Here is a 22706-nt window from a genome sequence, read left to right on the forward strand (position 1 = left end):
GCATTCAAGTTCTGCACTCGAGAAAAATGATCTGATTTTAAGAGAAATCATTAAACCACGTCTGAATAAACTATTACATCTGACTTTAAGCTTTAATTACCAGTAACAAGCTAAAACAGCTGCTCCTGCTGTGAGTTACATACACACACTGGTGCGCGCGTGTGTGTGTGTGTGTGTAAGACATTTGAAAGGATACATTCTTACAATCAGAACACTCAAGTAAAGGAAGTATATGTTTTTTTGTTTTAAGTCAAACTTTCTTAAAGTCTGAATTTACGGAACGCAATTCTTTTTTCTTGCATCAAAGAAATTCAAATTTAAACTGAAGCTTGAGGCAGATGTTGATCAGTGAACATGAAGATTTGCAGAGAGAAAATGACAACGTGATGTCTGGGAAATGAAAATTCCAACATCTCTTTGAGCAAATTGGTCCTGGAAAGTCCTTGAAAAGTCCATGAATTTGATGTCAACCTAGGTGTGAACCCTGAAAGCATGGTGGGGTCTAAGGACACTAAGTGACTCCAAACCCTGATGGATCAACAAATAACATGAACGACGGAAAGAGAACTTACCTTGCAACCCGAGGGTCGCTGGTTCAAATCCCCACCCGGCCAATAAAGGCTGGGGTACCCCTGAGCAAGATACCCAACCCCCAATGCTCCCCGGGCGCTACTCAGTGTGGCAGCCCACTGCTCCTAATTCTAGGATGGGTCAAATGCCGAGGAATACTTCCCCTAAGGGGATTAATTAAATTCTTTAACCACACTTTAGATCATCTACTGCCCCCTCTGGTCAAACACCAGCTACTGCATTCAAATATTGCCACTTGTCCAATGACTGCGAGGCGAGACATTTACTTCATTTATTAATTCAAATATGATAGAATTTGTCCTGGCGTAACGATCATCGTATTCCTCATGTGACCTGTCCCGGTGACAGATTTCACCACCAAGACAAGTCAGTTCATTATTTTTATTGTTGAATGTTTATCTGTAAAATCATTTAAAAAATGGATTCTAAGAAGTGAATTCATGATTGCCACGTCAAACATCAGTGTTTCGCTGCATTGATTTGACCACTTTTTTGGCCTGTTTTTCGTTATTTGAAGTAAAATTACAGTCTGAAAGTGGCTCAGTTGACGAGCTAGTTTTCCGTTCCTTAGCCGATTATTTCTAAAATGTAAATCAATATTCGGCTCAATTGTAATCGAGCGTTTGGGCGTCTTTGATTGATCGCCAGTGAATAATGACTTGACTTCACATTTACAAACCCTGTGAGGAAAATTGACCTTTGCGATAAAACTGAAAGTCACAAACTGCCAGTCATCACACGTTCACCCCTGTTTCCCACCATCGACCGTTTCCTCCACCAGAAACGGAAATCTATTTTCTGCCGATGAGTTCGATTGTGACAAAGACATGGAAGCGTTTTGTTCTGCACCGCGTCTCCTCTGAGCAGCTAATGTGGCAGCGGCCTGACGGTGCCTGACGGTGCGTTCAGGGTGATCTGTTACTCGCACTCGACAGTGTCCTGTTTCTGCATAATCTGCTGAAAAAGTGAAGGGGACGTTTGAGCTCTCTGTTTCTCGCAGGGTCACTGATGTGATGTTAATTCTATGCTAATAAGATTAAAACATCATGCAGATTGTCTTCTGTGAAATGAAGCCAGTTTAAAAAGCAGCAGCAGCAGCAGCAGCAGCAGCGTCGGACCGTAGCCCCGTAGAAGACAAGTTTCTCACGACGGGGAAATTGAATTATCATCGCCACCAGAAGATTTCTGAAGGAGGGAGAAAAGGCTTAGTGAAATCTATTGATGCTGTTAGTCCATGACTTGACTTTTATGCTCCTCTCAGTGGCGTCAGATGACACATGGCAGGATTAATCCCTCAGCATGAGCAATCCCCCAAAGACATCTGGGTATTAAAAAGAAAAAGTTCATGCTTGGCTTCGTGAAGGACATAACCGATGACAATGGACTGAAAGGCTGCAACCATGTCAGTAAATGTCAAACTATATACACATATACTGCAGTGACTTTACATGAAAAACATGGAAAATATACACATTTTAGCAACTTAACCAGATGCTCAATTAATACAAATCTATGTCTGTGACATCTTCACTGCTTATCTCATGACACGAGTCGCTGTGTGATTCACTAACTCTCCCACACCAACGTCCACTCAGCTGTGGAGCGAACTGGAAGAAAAAAGCTCAAACAAAGTTTGACGTCTTGTGTAATCTACATTTCAGAGACATTTATGGACAAACGAGCGCTACGTGATTGTCAGACACTTGACAATAAAACAGACTCATTGTTGTTGCACCTGTTTTTAAAGCCAAATTGAGTGAAACGGTTCATCATTTTTGTGTTTACATTTGGAAAAGTATCAAAATAAGCTCCATAAGTTTCCTACTTCTTATCACAAGATGAATGTGTGTCGTAGAGTGGTGGATAAATGGTGCATCGCACACACACACACACACACGCAGACACACACACACACACATACACACACACAGAGGAGGAGAAAGAAATGAGCAGCTTTTACATTCCTGACAAAACCCACATGAACTGCAGAGTCATTACTAGTTGCACTACTGCCAATAACCAGTTAATGACTAACTCTAACCTGCATCATAACCAGTTACTGACTAACTCTAACCTGCACCATAACCAGTTGCTGACTAACTCTAAACCAGCACCATAACCAGTTGCTGACTAACTCTAAACCCAGCACCATAACCAGTTACTGACTAACTCTAACCTGCATCATAACCAGTTACTTACTATATCTAACCTGCATCTCTAACCTGCATCATAACCAGTTACTTACTATATCTAACCTGCATCATAACCAGTTACTGAATAACTCTAACCTGCATCATAACCAGTTACTGACTAACTCTAACCTGCACCATAACCAGTTGCTGACTAACTCTAAACCAGCACCATAACCAGTTACTGACTAACTCTAACCTGCATCATAACCAGTTACTTAATATATCTAACCTGCACCAGAACCAGTTGCTGACTAACTCTAACCTGCACCAACCAACTAACTAACCTGCACCATAACCAGTTACTTAATAACTCTAACCTGCACCATAACCAGTTACTGACTAACTCTAACCTGCACCATAACCAGTTACTTAATAACTAACCTGCATCATAACCAGTTACTGACTAACTCTGCACATAACCACTGGACTGACTAACTCTAAAACAGCCCAGTTACTGACTAATAACCTGCTAACTCTAACCTGCACCATAACCATTACTGACTAACTCTAACCTGCACCATAACCAATTACTGACTCTAAAACAGCACCATAATCAGTTACTGACTAACTCTAAACCAGCACCCACTGCACCATAACCGATTTAACTCTAAACCAGCACCATAACCAGTTACTGACTAACTCTTACCTGCACCATAACCGGTTACTGACTAACTCTAAACCAGCACCATAACCAGTTACTGACTAACTCTAACCTGCACCATAACCAGTTACTGACTAACTCTAAATGCATCATAACCACAATTCAAATCTTAGTCCTAAACTTAACCAGTTCCTCAGAAATGAGGTTCTGCCTCATTAGGACCAAGTTTTGGTCTCCATGAGAACGACTGGTCCTGACAAGCTCAGTGTTCATGACAGACAACACACACACACACACACACAGCAGAGGGAACGGTTCCAGAGACAAACATTAATCCCCACAGATTAATTGTAGCAGAACAATTGCTTTAGTCACCGTGTATCATCAGCACAGAACACTGTTTATGAATTACAGTACACACACACACACACACAGAGTGTAAAGACAACTAAAAATAAACAAATATAAAATGGAACAATCACGTCTACCTGCTGCAACATGTGGGAGGATTAATCAGAGTCATTCATACGACGTTTATCACAATCAGCCTTTACTTAATGATCAAACGTTTATTAGGATTATGTTAATAAGTGTAATACATTTACAGCACAGAATTGGGTAATGTGGAATTTTTAAATTTGTTGTTAATTAATTTTTTTTTTAATAATATTCTCCCTCTCAGCAGTCTATTGCTGAGTACTGAGATATTTCGCATAATGTGAGTGGATCCTACAGACGACTCTTTTATTAAATTATTAAATTATACCCGCATAAATACTTCAGATTAAAGATATTTTACATGAAGATTGATCCTCAACACTGGACTGACGGATGGTTCTGTGATCTGGACAAATGTTCAGATTAGTGGATTAAGAATTATGTTCACCTCAGATCATGTGACGTTGTATCATGAACACCTCGTGTTCTGTTTGCTTTGTTCACTAAAACTCGTCCCACGTGATCGCAATGTCAGTCGTCCTGACTTCCATCCTCCTGTTTCCTTTTCTGTGACTGTATACTTTGTCACGTCAAATAAAGTTTTATTTAAGAAAAGAAGGTTTGTAGCATCTTCTTATCTTCTTATGTTGCAGAGTAACCTGGAGAGGATCTGTGTCGGAACCCTGTCCTCTAGCTACTCGGGTCCTGGGGCTGTCTTGCACCATAACCAGTGACACCCAACTCGTTCTCTCTTTTCCCAGCTCCGACACACAGGAAGCAGAACGGATCTCCGCTTGTCTGACCGACATCTCTCAGTGGATGTCTGACCATCACCTGAAACTCAATCTCGACAAGACTGAGTTTCTTTTTCTCCCAGCAAAGGGCTCTCCCACCACAGACCTGACTATCACTCTCAGCAACTCTGTGGTAACTCCTTCTCATACCGCAAGGAACCTGGGTGTGACACTTGATGACCATCTCTCCCTCACTGCCAACATTGCTGCAACAGCTAGATCTTGCAGATACATGTTGCACAACATCAGAAGGATACGGCCTCTTCTAACCCAGAAGGCGGCACAGGGTCTGGTCCAGGCTCTTGTCAACTCACGCTTGGATTACTGCAACTCCCTCCTGGCTGGTCTCCCTGCGTGTGCCATACGACCTCTGCAGCTCATTCAGAATGCAGCAGCTATACTGGTCTTCAACTTACCAAAGTTCTCCCACACTACACCGCTCCTCCGCTCCCTTCACTGGCTTCCTGTAGCTGCTCGCATCCGCTTCAAGACTCTAGTGCTTGCGTTCCATGCTACAAACAGATCCGGTCCAGCCTACATCCAGGACATGATCAAAACCTACACCCCAGCCCGCCCACTCCGCTCTGCATCGGCAAACTGGCTCACTGCCCCCTTACTGAGAGGATCGCAGAACCGTTCACAGAACTCGAGACTGTTCACTGTCCTCGCTCCCAAATGGTGGAACGAGCTCCCCATCGACATCCGGACAGTGGAAAGCCTCCACATCTTCCACCGCCGACTAAAAACACATTTTTTCCGACTCTACCTCGACTAAGACGACAAAAAACTTGCTTATACATCGCACTTATGACTAGCACTTCACAGTTTGGCTTACTTGAAGCTCTTATTTGTACCCAAATGTTTAAATGCACTTATTGTAAGTCGCTTTGGATAAAAGCGTCTGCTAAATGACAGGTAATCTAATGTAATGTATGTTGGTGAAGCAGCACGACAGCGCCACCTACAGGTGTTTACAGAGGTTTCCTAAAAACCAAACAAAAAAATGGTTTGCAAAGCCGGGGTTTCATCAGGGTTTGGAGTCACCGTGTGTCCTTAGACCCCACCGTGCTTTCAGGGTTCTCACACCTAGGTTGACATCAAATTCATGGAGTTTTCAAGGACTTTCCAGGACCAATTTGCTCAAAGAGATGTTGGAATTTTCATTTCCCAGACATCACGTTGTCATTTTCTCTCTCTTTATTAACTTTACTCGCTCATTGTTCTGCACGGAGACAGTGGACAGTGAGTCATGATGTCTCCACGCCTGTCCTGCGTCATCTCATCTACGTACATCAAGCAACGCAGGGCATCAAACAGTAGGTGGCGTCGTCACAAACAAGGGAGACATTTACCAAAATATCAACTTCTTTACCACATAACATTCAAGCACTTTCAAGGACCCATGTCTGTTTAGGGCCTTCAAATTCACAAACTTTCTAGGACCCAAGGTGCTTGATATAAAATAATAAAACCTACAATGAAATCAATAAAATGAGAATATACACTGGTCTTGATGATCATTCTACATAAATATGTTTAAAGTTTAGTGACAGAAGACAAATCAGAGGCAACTCCCTGTCACTCTCCTCCCACCACAGAAGGTAAAGTCCATTTCTGCACAAGCTTCAAAGACTCGGCACTCAATATCTGTGTAAAAACGTCCAGAGCTTCGCATGAAAACACTAAGAAGAAAAACCAGAGAAGCAGCAGAGAAAATGTTAGTCAGAGCTGTGAGGAAACGTTTGAGCAGAGGATTTATTTAAAAAAAGCAGAGCAGTGCGCGGTATCCACTCATGTGACCCCAATCACAAACACATGAGCAGCAGGTACCAACTCCAGCTGCTGCTCAATGTTTCCTCTGATACCATGAGGCTACTGAGTGTTTACAGAAATCAAATAAATAAAAACAGATGTTGCTTTTAACCTGTAGACCACATATAAGAGACAAGACAGACCTGTAGACCAGATATGACACGAGACAGACCTGTAGACCACATATAAGAGACAAGACAGACAGACCTGTAGAGACAGACCAGACCACATAAGAGACAAGACACCCAGACCAGACACCAGACCACATAGGAGACAAGACAGACCTGTATACCAGATATGAGACGAGACAGACCTGTAGACCACATATAAGAGACAAGACAGACCTGTAGACCAGATATAAGAGATGAGACACCTGTAGACCACATATAGGAGACAAGACAGACCTGTATACCAGATATGAGATGAGACAGACCTGTAGACCAAATATAAGAGACGAGACAGACCTGGAGACCAGATATAAGAGACAAGACAAACCTGTAGACCACATATAAGAGAAGACAGACCTAGACCTATGACACAGACAGACCCAGACCATATAAGAGACAAGAAAGACCAGACCAGATATAAGAGATGAGACAGACCTGTAGACCAGATATAAGAGACAAGACAGACCTGTAGACCACATATAGGAGACAAGACAGACCTGTAGACCAGATATGACACAGAGACAGACCCTGTAGACCACATATAAGAGACAAGACAGACCTGTAGACCAGATATAAGAGATGAGACAGACCTGTAGACCACATATAGGAGACAAGACAGACCTGTATACCAGATATGAGATGAGACAGACCTGTAGACCAAATATAAGAGACAAGACAGACCTGTAGACCAGATATAAGAGATGAGACAGACCTGTAGACCACATATAGGAGACAAGACAGACCTGTATACCAGATATGAGATGAGAGACCAAATATAAGAGGAGACAGACCTGGAGACCAGATATAAGAGACAAGACAAACCTGTAGACCACATATAAGAGAGAGACAGACCTGTAGACCAGATATGACACCGAGACAGACCTGTAGACCACATATAAGAGACAAGAAAGACCTGTAGACCAGATATAAGAGATGAGACAGACCTGTAGACCAGATATAAGAGACAAGACAGACCTGTAGACCACATATAGGAGACAAGACAGACCTAGACCAGATATGACACGAGACAGACCTGTAGACCACATATAAGAGACAAGACAGACCTGTAGACCAGATATAAAAGATGAGACAGACCTGCCACATATAGACAAGACAGACCTGTATACCAGATATGAGATGAGACAGACCTGACCAAATATAAGAGACGAGACAGACCTGGAGACCAGATATAAGAGACAAGACAAACCTGTAGACCACATATAAGAGAGAGACAGACCTGTAGACCACATATAAGAGACAAGACAAACCTAGACCACATAAGACAGACAGACCAGACCACATATGACCAGATATGAGACAGACCTGTAGACCACATATAGAGACCAGACAGACCTGTAGACCAGATATAAGAGATGAGACAGACCTGTAGACCAGATATAAGAGACAAGACAGACCTGTAGACCACATAAAAGAGACAAGACAGACCTGTAGACCAGATATAAGAGATGAGACAGACCTAGACCACATATAGAGACAAGACAGAAGACAGACCTGTAGACACATATAAGAGACGAGAGACCTGTAGACCAGATATGACAGAGACAGACCTAGACCACATATAAGAGACAAGACAGACCCCATATAGGAGACAAGACAGACCTGTATACCAGATATGAGATGAGACAGACCTGTAGACCAAATATAAGAGACAAGACAGACCTGTAGACCAGATATAAGAGATGAGACAGACCTGTAGACCACATATCTTGCTCCTCTTCTCTGTCCCCCATTTTTCCTTTCACCCCAACCTGTCGAGGCAGATGCTACACACGTTTGAGTCTGGTTCGGGTTCTGTTTTTTGAATTGAATTGAATTGAATTGAATGGTTAGGGAAACACTAACATTGTAATCAGTTATGAAAATAAGAATTATTAGCAGCTGTGGGTGTGTTTGTGTCCTCATCGGCAGCAGTTATTATTAACGTGTGATCTTTTTTCGTAACACACAGTTAATCTGCCCTTATTGACTCAAGTTTCCTCTCCAACAGTAAATCCTGATTCCGACTGCATGTTAATGCCACATGTAATTGAGTTCTTGTGGTAATTATCTGCTTCATGCTTTGGTTTACACACTGGGATAAGTGGCAGTTAATGTAAAGTAGAACGCGCTTAACAACGTGATGCCCTTTGTTGTTCCACAGAGAGAGAATTACATCCCAGTGAAGATGAGAAAAACACATGTGAAGCAGCAGAGTGAGATTCAGCCATTACAGGTAAAACTATGGAGTTTATTAAATAAACAGAATAATACAAATCGCTGTCACAATTTAACTTCTGACAAACTAAAGTTTACGACTTGCGTCAACACAAGTTTTATTGTGTTCAACTCCATGAATACATAAATAATCACATAAACGTTCTATTTCAATGATAATGATATATATTATATTATAATTAATCTTGATTTAATGAAGAGATTAATAGATATTGACAGGAAAAAACTTAAATTAAACACTGCATTAATTCAAAGAAAAAGACAGAAGCTCTGATTCTGTATTTCAAACAAGCTGCACATTAGTGATGAGATTTGAAGGCGAGACTTAATTAGACTCTTAATAAGACTACTTCTAATTAGAGATCGACAGCAGCTGTTGGCCAAAGATTTTTCAGCCTTTATATTTATACATTTATATTATTTTTGCTTTCTTACAATAAAATACTACAAAAAACATCAGTAAGCAGTGATTTACACTTAATGTCTGCACTGTAATACACAATTTACAGTAATTTGAATGAAAAATCCTCAAAAAAACAACATTAAAATTGTTGCTAAGTCACATTTCTGACTGATCCCAATGCTAACTCTACTTCTAATGCAGCTAACGGATTTGTCCGCATGTCCCCGTCCAATCAAAGTTCCGTCCCTCACCTTACGTATCCCAAAATTGAGTGCTTCCCATAGATGAATGTATGAATTTGAAATGGTTTTGTCATCATCTGTAACCTAGCAACAGAAGCATGACATGTGGATCTTTTTCTTCTTCTAATAAGAATAATTTCCAGCAGATCGTACACTGGGAGGTGTAACTATCGTGTGTTAAAACATTTGGTCCGCAGTCGTTGAATGGATCGTGGGACAGAAGGTCCTTCAAATGTGTCCTCTGAAGGACACAGCTCCTGAATTAAGACACAGCTGTTAAGTCTTTACGCTAAATCCAATGAAGTGGTAATTGACAGAGTGGGTCAGCTCACTTTCTCAACATGACCTCAGAAAAAGAAAAGGTTACAAACAGACGTGGATCTAAATCACCGCCGACAAACTACTTCATTAACTGCACTCATAAATCCAAGCTAAGGAGTCTCATCACATTTATGTGCCATCTTTTAGTCATACACTTGTCAGCCTGCTCTAATTAGTCACGCTAACTAGGTGTGCCACACTGCTCACGACTACCCAGATCAATATCCACTCATCTGAACTGATGATCATTTCTCACGAGCTGTTGGCTCCCAAATAAAAGCCACCATAAATCTGAGCTTGCGATGAAGACGGTGGAGAGACGAACACACAAACTGTAAATACACTTATTTATGAGCACAAGTTTGTCCTCGTCCAACCGTGTCCACCGCTGCCAGCACCAGTGTGTGTGTGAGCGGTCCTGCGTGGTCGTCTGGGAGACGGAGCAGTGCATTGATCCAGGAGGAGACGTCATTAAAAAAAGAGGATATTAATCACACTCTGACATGACTATGCTAATGACTACAAGACGACCAAACACTCATCAATACTTCATCTTATTGAAAGAAGCCTAATGAGTCCACGCAGACGACCAGTCGTACAGAGACCAGCTGACATGTTCAGTGGAATAGGTTTTCTTCTCTTATAGTCAGCAGTGGACTTTTATTGCGCTAATTAATGAACTCCTTTAACCAGATCACGCACTTTATAACCCTGCAAACTGACAACCAGACAACAAGAGCACATTATGTTCAACAACAGAATAAAAGCTTCAGGCAAATTAGTGGGAGAAGTCTGAAAATAGGGGAAAAACCACAGTGATTTAGTCAGGGATGCAACGATGACTCCACTTTTAATTGATTACTAACTTAATCTTCAGCTATTTTGACAACAGATTCTATCAGAGTCATGAATGTCTTGAATCATTTAACCAAACTTTCTGATGTTTCAGCTTCATAAACCTGAATATATAACAAAATAAAAAATCATCCAAACTAATGAATTCTGGTTAGTGGACAAAACAAGTTCTTGATTAATCAAGAACATCTTCAACAGATGAATCCCTGATGAAAACAGTCATTAATTAACAGTCCTACATTTAACTCAGTATTTAGTTTGTGTGAATTTGTGCGAGTACGGCATCCAATCAAAACACGACAAATATTACACAGACCGTTCTCCCTCTTCCTGATATTTTTGGCCTGTGGACGGTGCTCCAGGTCTCCCTTGTTTGTGACGACGCCACCTACTGTTTGATGCCCTGCGTTCCTTGATGTAAGTAGACGAGGCCGACGCAGGACAGACGTGGAGACATCATAACTCTCTGTCCACTGTCTCTCTCTCCGCCACTGACGTGAGATTCCGTGCAGAACAATGAGCGAGTAAAGTTAAGAAAGAGAGAGAAAATGACGACGTGATGTCTGGGAAATCTGTCTCACCAGAGACAAAAGACAAAGACTGACTTTGAGGACAATCACTTGTCCAGATGCAGAGCTGCTGCACATCAATAAAAGAGGACGCCATCATGGACCCAGACGCTGTTACAAGTCTTAAGCTGAGTCAGCACTTTCTGTCCTTGAATTTGAGGGAATTGGTCCTGGAAAGTCCTTGGTGATCATCTCACCATCACTTTAGAAACATTAGCAACTGTTGCTACTTTATCAGCCATGACAGAAACTTCTCTGCTAACCTTAAACTGAACCACGTAGACGCAGACACAGCACGTACACGCGAGTCCAATGTCATCGATGCACAAGCAGCAAAATGATGTTCTTACTCAAACGGACGAGTCATTTATGTAGATGATGTCAAACAGATGATGTCACGTCCGTTTTGAACATAAATACAATGGATGGATCTGGATGTTCTTCTTGGCACTATGGTATGTAATTCAGAACTGGGTACGGTTTGTTTAGAAGATAAAGTTACTTGGCTCAGGACGCAGGACATGACTGTGTCGACGCCACTGAACAGTTTCTAGTTTGGGTTTGGTTAGTTTTTGTTCACTCTAAGCTGACTCTGATGCTGAGAACAGGTTTCTGTTGACTCTCTGACTGAAATAGCATTTTAATGAGCTTTATGTTATGATAAAACACGTTGGTAATGCTAGAGGCAATATACACACAATGGGAAATATACAGTGAATATTTTTAATAGGCTTTGTCAGTTTTTTTTGTTGTACTGCGTTTAAACTACAAGCAATTAAAGCTTTTGGTCTCAACACTAAATATTATCCAATAAGAGAGAAATGAAACCCAGAAGACAAAAACAAGCTCACTGAGACAAACTTCAGTGCTGTAATGGGATCACAAAAACACACAATTGTTTACTTTTCCCCATTTTCTCTCTTGCGTCTCAAAAACGGCCCAAAAAAAAAAAAAAATAAAAAAATCAACCCATTTTCACAAAAGACTGAAATTATTATTACTTTATTTAGAAAGTTCAAAATCAATTCGTTTAACAACCAGGTTATAAAATCACTCAGTGGAGCGATCGTCTCAGTGTGGTGTCGTATTCAGCTGAACCCTGATGAGTGTCCGACTCTCATCGGCAGGATTTTAGCTAAGCTTTTCGAGCCTTGCTATCGAGAGAGAGCCGGAGGATCTGAGGACAGTGTAAATCATTCAGGTGATTAAACCTCTTTATTTTATTAACCTCCTGTCTCTTTGTTTCTTTCATTTTCATTAGGATTAAAAAAAAGGATGAAGCAGGGGCCAGTCGAGAACTGTGTGTACTTTTACTGTGGCGTACCTCAGGGTTCTATTTTAGGTCCCATTTGATTGTCTACTTCCTCTCGACTAAGTCAATATCTTCTACCTGAGACAAAACTTTCTGAAACAAAACCTTGTGCCTCCGTCCGTCTACGTCCACCCTCATCTTGTTGGACACTTTGATTTGAATTTGACCTCACCATAAAGAAAGTCGTCCAGTCCTGTCTCTCCAAAATAAAACCACTCCATCATGACGCAGATCTGAAACACATGCATTCACATTCTCCAGACTGGACGACGGTAATCGACTCATAAATCACTCTCCAGTCTCCAGCTGCAGCTAGACCATACTGGTTCTAACATTGTCAAACATTGGACACTGTCCCCTCACCACAGTCCTTTACACCCTTTACTCGCTCTCTGTACTAATCACTTTTACAGCCTTAGATCCTCGGACAAGGCCCTCCTCACCGTAGAGGCTCAAATCCAGAAGAGACCGAGCCTTCGCCATCAGGGACCCTTGACTTTGGGGCATCCTGCCTGAGGAGATGAGGCTCAAGGAATCAGTGACTTCTTTTAAATAACTTCAAATAAGCCTTTGTTTTCTTGTGACCATGTCTTTCTGTCTTACCCTGATCCCTTCAATTGTTTGGTTTATTGTCATCTTTTATTGCCATTAGCCCCTTACTAACTTATTTAACATTTCATTTTAATGGTCAGGACCCTCGAAGCATGTACAGTGAGGTTTACACAGACTTTGACCTTTGGCCTCCCAAACCTAAACTGTTAATCCTGAGTGAACTGAGTGAGCCTTTATCAGCTCAGACAGACGTTCAGACGTTCACAAAAGTCACTGCAGACGTTCTCCAGAACGTCTCGCGTCTGCTCTCCTCCCTCATAAAATGTGCAAAGTACAAAGTACACGATTACACTCGTGGAAATATTTAGGCCTGATATTGTGATTTATACATTCCAGTTGTGCATGTGGCATTTACATCTATTTTAAGATAAACAACCTAATAAGACTAATGTGATGAAAATTAAAGACTTTATTTATGTAAAATTAATGTGTTTTAAGTTCAGCCACGTTTACATTTATACCTAAAACTGATGTAAAACTATCTCATACAGTAAATAAATGATGACTGTGTCACAGCTTCAGCCTAATTTAAAACGTTCTAACTGATTCAATTGGATTGTTTTTTGCAATTAACAGATTTATGCTGATTCTAAAGACTTTGACATTTGAAAATTGGAATACAAGAATTCTCAATAATAAACTATGCCATGGTTCATTTTCCACACTGAGTTTCAAACTATTTTCTGCAATAGTCATACAGCCATATTTGAGCCAATATGATCAGCATCGAAATCAGTAAACAGAAAAAATCTGATATAATCCAAAAACTGTAAATATCACTTAAATGCTTGACTAAGCGCAGGCTGTGAAGAGTGCTGTGCACATCTGCCATGCTGCAGTGATTCTATGATAAGAGACATTTAAATAGAGAGCAAACCAATTTTTGTTTGGAAAAAATAAGTCAAGTTTAAATCAGCAGGTTAAGCTGACTTACCAACCTGCCGACAATTTTCTTCCCTCAGTGTTTCAGGGTGTGAATCAGGGGTTAGGGTTAGGGTTACCTACCCACGAGACAAAGACTCTGACAGAGCTCCACAATAACTTTTTGCATTGGTTGCACCGGTGCGCCTAACTTTTTTTTTAGATGCACCAGCATATTTGGGTACACTCAGCCTCCGTGCCGAGCATTCGTGCCCCCAAGTGCAGACTTGTTGTTGAGAGCTGTGTGATGGTCTCGTCTCGCCCCCTCCACACACCCACGGCCGCTAACCCAACGAGCTGGGCCCAGCATGAGACGGACGCGGCTACTGGTGGATCTCGGGTCAAAATCTGTTGGTTGCATTGTATTTTCTATTGTAAGAGAAAGAAAGAAGTGCCGAAGAGTTTGGCCGTGGAGGAGTTATCCGCTCTACTGAGTGCATAAAGAGCAGCACAGCCCTCGGGTCCACTTTATAGTCTCCCGTCTTGTTTGAACCAAATCTGCTTTTATAACTCCCCCGCAACTCTGTCCTGCTGTAATCAGCTTTTAAACAAGCTATAAATTCAGATGAGTGTTTCCCCTAACAGTTGTCTGTTGGATGGGAAGGACCACAGAAGGACCACAGTATGACCACAGAAGGACCACAGAAGGATCACAGAAGGACAACAGTAGGACCACAGAGGGACCACAGAAGGATCACAGAAGGACAACAGTAGGACCACAGAAGGACCACAGTATGACCACATGACCACAGAAGGATCACAGAAGGACAACAGTAGGACAGAGGGACCACAGAAGGAGATCAAAGGACAACAGTAGGACCACAGGACCACAGTATGACCACAGTATGACCACAGGACCAACACCACAGAAGGACCACACACCACAGAAGGGACAACAGCAGTATGACACAGACCAAGAACCGGAAGGATCTGGAAGGACCAAGACCACAGTAGGACCACAGTATGACCACAGAAGGACCACAGAAGGATCACAGAAGGACCGAAAGACCACAGTATGACCACAGAAGGACCACAGTAGGACCACAGTGGGACCACAGAAGGACCACAGTAGGACCACAGTAGGACCACAGAAGGACCACAACGACCACAGAAGAGACTACAGAAGGACCACAGAAGGGCCACAGTAGGACCACAGAAGGACCACAGAAGGGCCACAGAAAGTCCCCACCAGCCCCAAATTAACCATAAATGCATTTAATTTTTGTTATTAACCAAACTTGTGTCCTCATGTTTTAAGTTGTTCTCTCAAACATATAGTTCTTGTTCTTCTTCCTGCTCCTTTTAAATGGTGTTGTTTGGTTTTGTAAAACTTGTTAAAAGGACATGCGCAAAAAAGAAATAAAGGAAATGAAATGTGTCTTTATTGTTTTGTCAGTGTGAACATAATTCATAAACTTTCTAAACTGCTGACTGCATGAACAAAAGTTCCAAGGACTTCAAGCTGCTGGAACTGAGCGTGGCAAATACTAAATGATTGGATATTAGATCTTAAACCAGCAGTAACCATGGTAACAGTTGCATCTCTTGGACAGGGTCAGAGTGAGCTGCAGCTTTTACATCAAAGGTTCAACCTGAAAAAATAACTATCCTGTCAAGTTTGAGTTGAGTTTTAGATTTTCAGGTTGATTTTGGACAGACTTGAAAATGGTGCAGTGAAAACAACCCAAATGCACAGATGTTGGCCACAGATTGAGGAAGAACAGTAATTTAGTGTAAGTTTCTGTCAAGCGTCACCTGCCTTGATTTCCTCAAATGTCACGTAAACACTCCCAGTATCTGCTAGACACAAACACAGAGCTGCACTGCAGCCTCACAGCGGCTCTCTGCTCTTCTTTCTCTTCTTCTTCTTCGTGTGCTTTAACATCGAGGTAAAAAGCAGTGTTGCAGGAGCAGGTGCAGTCATGAACGAGTAAACTGCTGATCTGAGGCTTTTTATATTGTTACAGTCGGTGCTAATTCAGTTTTGTTAGTATCATCGTTAGTCCGACTTAAATTGAGCTAGTCTTAGTCGGACTAACATACTTGAATTATGTGATTCATCGTCTTATTACACCTGAATGTATAAGCTTAGTTGGACTGGAGTCGGACTTGTTGTTCTGCACCAAAATGTCCTCCCCCGTCTTTGACCTGGAGGTAGAAGGAGACGACGTATAAACTGCAGGACTGTTGCCAAAAAAGAACATCGGCGAGAGCGAAAGCTACAGAGAAGAAGATCCTTCTCACTCTCGTTGTTTTTCTGTGACTTAAAGGTCAACAGGAAACTGACAGAGGTCATAGAGAGATACAGCAACAGACGAGGCGAGGTCAGACGTACACGGCACACACTCAGACACACTCTTTAAGTCGTCCGATTGTCCGTCTTAGTCGGACGACGACCTTAGCTCGATTCAACTGTGCACGTAAACGCACCAAGTGATCCTGAACAGAAGACGTTTCCCCTCTTTACTCCACGGTCGTCATTTTGTCCACGTTGTAAGACACTCACATATATAATGTGTGAAGAGGAGGATCTCTTGTTCTTGCTTTTCAGGGAACCAAGGAGAGACAGTGAAGAGACCGTGACCCTGACTCTTCCTCTCCTCGTCTCCTCTGACATACTGCTATCATTAAAGCAACTGTCCATTTACAAGAAGAAAGATGACAGCCATGCTTCAAGTAAACTGTTCACCTGGCGCTTCATTGCCCACTATTGGAGGGGGAGGGATTATGGATTCCTATTGAGGCGGGATTACTGTCAGATAAACAAAACAATCACAAAGCAGCAGCAGCAGCAGGCTGGCCAGCTTGTCCGTGGACAAGATAGGACACACTACTAATGATGTGCATGTTAACACATAATCTGACACACACACACACACACACACAGAAACAATCAAATCATTCTGAGTGCAGCGCTGGGGCTGAAGCTCAGACGTTAGCAGTAAATTTAGCAGGTGCAACAAGCCTGCAGAGGATCCGTGATTCTCTGAGAGCCCCGAGGCAACGAAAGCAGAAGGACGAGAAATCAAAGAAAGCGCCTTCTGTGGGAAGTTCTTTAATCTCGGTTCGTCAGACGAGTATAAAATGCCGTTCAGCAGAGTCGGGACACTTTTCCTCACACTATAGACGACAAGAAATCTGGAAAGAACCATTTCAAATCAGTGATATCATGTATGAAGTGGAGAATTAGCACTCGTGTGAACATACCCAGCGACATTTGTCTCTTTTATGTTTGCACCAGCTCAAGTACACAAGGGTTAGGGTCTGGGTCAGGGTTTGTGTGGTTAGTCTGGATCTGTGTGCGCGTGTTTATGACGTAAAGTGGGAACAGAGCGACCAGAATGTCAGGCAGGTTTACATTAGTCAGCAGATGCAGTGGGCCACATCATTAGTCACTCTGACACCCACTTCTGGCCTCTGCTTTATTGATGAGGCAAAGCTCGATGACTAGCAGCCCCCAAACACACACACACACACACTGTGCTCTTCCACAATCCTACTGTAAAAGCAACAGGAGACAGGTCCAGCGTCTCAGGTCTCACTCCGGATGACGGGAGACGTGTCCTGAGCGAGACACGCTGCTGCATGTTTATTGAAATCCTCGTCACGGTCCTCACAATACTGTGATCATTCATCAGCTGAAGCTAACAAGACGTTAGCAAGCAACAAAAGCAGTCAGAAAAGTGTAAACTTATAGCTTAAACTTATAGCATTATAGCTAGGTTTGCTAACCAGTGAGCTCATCTCCATTTGATAAACACATCAACAGCATTTCCTACATAAACTGGACCAATACTGAACAGTTTCAACAGTACCTTCACAATTTGGACGACATGCTAGCATTACAGCTAGGTTTGCTAATTAGCAAACCAATCCTGTCCATGTGATGAAAAAATTGAATTTGTTGTGGATAAAAGTTTCAAAAAGAAGAAGTCTCCAAACCGAGAGCTGCTCATGTTTTTTTAACATTCATTTCAACCAAAAACCAAAAGTGAAGGACCTTTTTGTTTTTGCTACAACGTTAACAAAACGTCCACAACACACATTTTGTACTAAACACAACAGAAGTAGTATTTCAGGGTTGTTTTTGGGCAACTGTCGCTGTCATTGTTACTGTCAGTCTCACATCACCACTCACTCATGAAGCTGACAGCAACACAACTGTTAACTGACAACTAACAAAAAACAATCATTCAGTGATGGAAGGAGGCGAGGCACCTCTGAGTTTGATTGGATAAAAATGTACGCAGGTTTCATTTTGACCATTGTAACCTTTGGCGAGCTTCTTGGAAAGGGACTGAGACTGAGACAGCATCTGGGACTGGGACTGCGAGCTATGCGGTGGATAATATTACGTTTTCTGCTTTCCATGTTTTCACATCAGAGATTCTTTGTCCAATTGAACAACAAACATATTGAGTGCAGAACTTCCTGTGAGGTTGACGCGAGCCCAAGCACTAACAGACCACAACATAGCAGACAATGCCATGTTTATAGGGGCGGGGGCCATTCATGTTTCCACAGAGCAAACAATCAATCCAGAATCAAGCATGTGCCGGGCAGGTTGTGAATGGCAGGGCTGGATGACAGGGAGCCAAGTGTGTCACTGCAATGAGCTCAGAGCCTTTTATGGCCTCCATGACTCTGACATTTAGCAGGATGCTGCAATTTGTCAGCCTCTCGGTCTGAGGGGGGGAGGGGGGGGGGCGGGGGGCGGAGGATCACGTAAACCACATTACCATTAGGCCTAATAGTGTCGCATCACAGAGCTCAGTGTGTGTGTGTAAAATTAATGATGCGAGTGTGTGTGGTTCCCCTCACAACAATAAACTGACTGTCAGAAATATATGATGTACATAAAACTGAGGAGAAACAGGTCAGCACACGAGTAAGCGAGTGTAAAACTCAGTCAAAGCCAACACATGAAACAAGGAAAACAACAAAAACAGCAGCAGCAGCAGGTTTCACAGAAACATGTACGATTGTCATGAGACAATGACATTTACCTCAAATAACCAGAATACTTGTTTACCATTTACAATTAAGAGCATCTCACTACTCTGCATCAGAGCTTTAGAAACCGAGAGGCACTTGATTCTCAACGCCGGCAACTAGCGTAACTCACAGAGAGAGAGAGTGGAGGAGGAAAGAGGAGAGCTTTTAAACTGCAAAGTCACTGCTCCACTTTGCTTTGAACTGAAAGAGGATGGCTGCTAAATATAGGGCAAGTACGTAATAGCACAATCTCTTTGGTTTGTTTCACTACACACAGATCATTTCCTTCATTTCTGCCCCTCTTTATGTATTATGGGTAGTGATGTGTATCCAAGCTGTGACTGTTTTATGTCGAGAGAAACATTCCCTCTATCATGGTTTGAATTAGGGGGGAGTGAAGGGGGCTCGGCTCACCTGAATCGGACACAAGGTCCCCTGAAAGGCATTTTCATCTATGTACTGGCCTGGGGGCCACTGAGAGTCTAGTCTGGTCAGGAGGGGGCCATTTAAGTGAAAAAATAGGGGAAAAAGAAACTTCTTAGAAAAGGTGGTGAATTTTACATCCCAACATTTCACCATAATATCACAATAACAATATTTGTGACGATATTTCACACAAAGTAAAAGTGTTTATTTACAGCATAATATTTGATTTGGCAGAGAATCTTTGCACTGGATGCCCTTCCTGATGTAACACTGACAACCTACTGAGGCCACTGACTACACTGGATGTGGTGCCCCGTGGCTGGGGTCATTTTAAAGTATCCAGTCAACCCAGTCAATGGTGAGCAATGGGGATTGGGTGCCTTGCCCAGAGGTACTCGAGCCCTAGACCTGTTGGGATTCAAACCAGGCAACCCTCCAGTGACAAGCCAAGCTCCTCATTCACAAGGCCACTGGCTGTACACAAACAAACATACACTTGATATTTTGTGGCAGCAAACATGAAATCAATTTGGGGCCGCAGGTGGCCCACCAGCCAGGAGTTTGACACTTCTGTCTTAGACTGAACGTAGCACTTGTTACCGTTAAATGTGCAGCAACCAACTCAAGACACTGTTCGCACCATTTTTAAGAACTTCTCATTCACAAGCTAAATAATCCCATCGTCAAGAAACGAGCACAACTTCAACAGTGGACAACGAGAGTCAGTCCATCAAAAAAACAAGGAAACATGATTTACAGTCCTTCAGACGTTCAGACAGAAAAGCCTGCCCTTCCTCAGCATTCAGACGTCCACAGGATCAACAAGCAGGAGCAGTTTCAGTATTTGTATCACTTAAGTCCTGATGGAATCATCCCTGATAAAGGGCAAGCATTACGGAGAGCGAGAGAACATCTTAATTCCCCGTCCTTCTGCCAGAGGAACAACATCAGCTGTGGAAACACATGTAAACTCAAAGCAGCAGTTTCTCTGTCGTCTCTTATCTCATGCAGCGTGTTCTGGAAACAGTGTCACTGACTCCTGAAGCAGTTGTAGGTTTTTGGGACACAGCGTCAGACACACATTTCAAGTCAAACATTTACTCACAAACGCACGCGCGCGCCCACAGACACACAGACGCAGCTCTCACAACAAGGAGATAAAAGAGGTGTATGCTCTGCACTTACCCCAGTGTTGTCATAGTAACAATGGTGTACCAGAAGGAGGCTGGGATGCTGGTGAATTTGCTGGAGGTTGAACCCTTCTCTGCGTAGAACATCACCGTAGCAAAGATAATTATGGCCATAGTGAGGGAGAAGAGCAGGAAGCCCAGCTCCGAGGCGCAGCTCTTCAGCGTGTAGCCCAGGATTCGCAGGCCCTGCGAGTGACGGGAGAACTTAAAGATACGGAAGACGCGGAAAACCCGGAGCGTCACAAAGGCGCCGCTCACATCCTCGTTGTCGGTCATCACCAGGCCGATGTAATAGGGCAGAATGGCCACCACGTCAATGATGCTCATGACAGACCTCATGAAGCGGTAGCGGCTGGGCGCAGCAAACAAGCGCATCAGGTACTCCACGGTGAAGATCATGACACAGGCAGTGTCCATGCAGAAAAAGGCCACGGTGTAGCGCTCACCACACGGTACTTCCTTTTGGTTGGGCACAGAGCCGCAGGGCACCGTCTCCACCACGTTGGTGATGACAGAGACAGCAATGAAGAAGCCGGTGACGTAGTAGAAGACAAGAGCCATAGTGGAGGTGTGGGGGTTCTCGAAGGCCCGCCACATGGTCTCCCTGAAGGTCATGTTGGGCAGCTTAGCATCCTTGTTGTCCTCCTGGTCATCCATGAGGCGCTCTGCGTTCTCCCGCTTCCTGTCCTTGTACTCTTCGTAGCAACAGTCACCGATGATCTCTGGTACGATGCCAAAGAAGGACAGCTCCTCGTCGTATGAGGAGATGCACTCGTACCGCGGGTAGTGGAGCTTCCCAGTGCGGTAGAAGTTGAGCACGCTGCGGAACACGTCGGGGTCCCGGTCAAAGAAGTACTCTTTGGTCTCCTCGTTATAGAAGAACTCCTTCTCCGAGCTGCCCAGCAGTGTGTCCGGGTACCGGTCCAGCGTGTTCCTCCAGGTCTGGAAGCGACGTCCACTCACATTGAGGATGATTAGCTCGTCCTGCCGCTTGCTCTTCTCAGCCGGTGCCACTGGCATGGGCAAATTGGCTACGGGCATCCAGCCGATAGCTGCCGCCCTGGCGAAAGGAAGCCATGCCGCTACTCCCGCCGCCATGTTGTGTCCGGCTTGGGGTGTAGGGGAGAACAAGTCCAGCGCCTTCACTACCAGCTTGACTTCAGCTCATTCACCATCTAAAGAGAGGAAAGAGAGGGAGGGAGTCTGTGAGGACAGGACGAGCGCTGTTATGATGAATGAAAGGAGCAGGGTGAGAGCAGTGAAGGAGAAAACAGGAGAAAAGGAGTTTGGGATATTTGAAAGATGAAGACAGAAGAAGACAAAAGTTTTCGTAGGAACTTCCTGGTGTTTTCAGTCAGAATATTACTTTCCCTTCACTAGTGCTAAGTAGCAGCTGCCCTTGCATCCTTCAGTCGTGACAGTATACTAATGACTTCCTGCGTGCAGCACGGGAACAAGATTCAAAACACCACTATACTGAGAAACAAAGAGCTAAAAATGCTTAATTAGCATCGTGTGAAATCATCGAGCGAGATTTGTTTCTTTATAAAAGATATTCACGACAACTTTGACTGATCGAGAAACCTGTGGCTCCGACACACGAGGACGAGTTCAGGAGAATCTGGACCGTATCGGCTTTTCATCCACACAGGAACAACGTGTTTGAGTTTCCAGGGAAACGATGATGTCATGACATTCACCGTCACTAACTTCATCGTCGTCTTCGTCTTCTAAAACATTTTATACCAGATATTCTCTCTCTCACAGTAACGTTCAAATACAGTGGTGTAAAAGCGGTGACCGAGCAAAGTCACAGGAGGCAGATTTATTCTCTCCTCTTCCTCCTCTTCCCCACACACTGATTTACCTCCAGAGGAAACTCGCGTAACACACTTTTAGCCCTTTCACACCGGCACGACTCTGTGCCGATTCCGGTTCCCAAACCTAATTTTGAACCGGCCAGCGGTTCAAAATTGTGACATCATCAGTGGGTGTTTCTTATCCATGGTTCTGAGGCTTTAGAACAGAGC

General features: G+C 43.2%; 1 protein-coding gene across 3 annotated transcripts in view; it reads right to left on the reverse strand.

The window, feature by feature from the left end:
* kcnd3 (potassium voltage-gated channel, Shal-related subfamily, member 3) overlaps positions 1-22706 on the reverse strand; it is an 83993-nt gene that overhangs the window by 60227 nt on the left and 1060 nt on the right. For 2 of the 3 annotated variants that reach the window (XM_044048108.1, XM_044048109.1), the window contains exon 2: positions 20672-21851. In XM_044048108.1, coding sequence (XP_043904043.1) covers positions 20672-21774 — 1103 coding nt within the window. In that variant the 5' untranslated portion in view covers positions 21775-21851. Of the gene's footprint in view, positions 1-20671; positions 21900-22706 lie in introns of all 3 variants that reach the window. The other variant, XM_044048107.1, reaches the window with a different exon arrangement.

Source organism: Solea senegalensis, linkage group LG16 (genome assembly GCF_019176455.1).
Source record: "Solea senegalensis isolate Sse05_10M linkage group LG16, IFAPA_SoseM_1, whole genome shotgun sequence".
In the NCBI taxonomy this organism is placed as follows: Eukaryota; Metazoa; Chordata; class Actinopteri; order Pleuronectiformes; family Soleidae; genus Solea; species Solea senegalensis.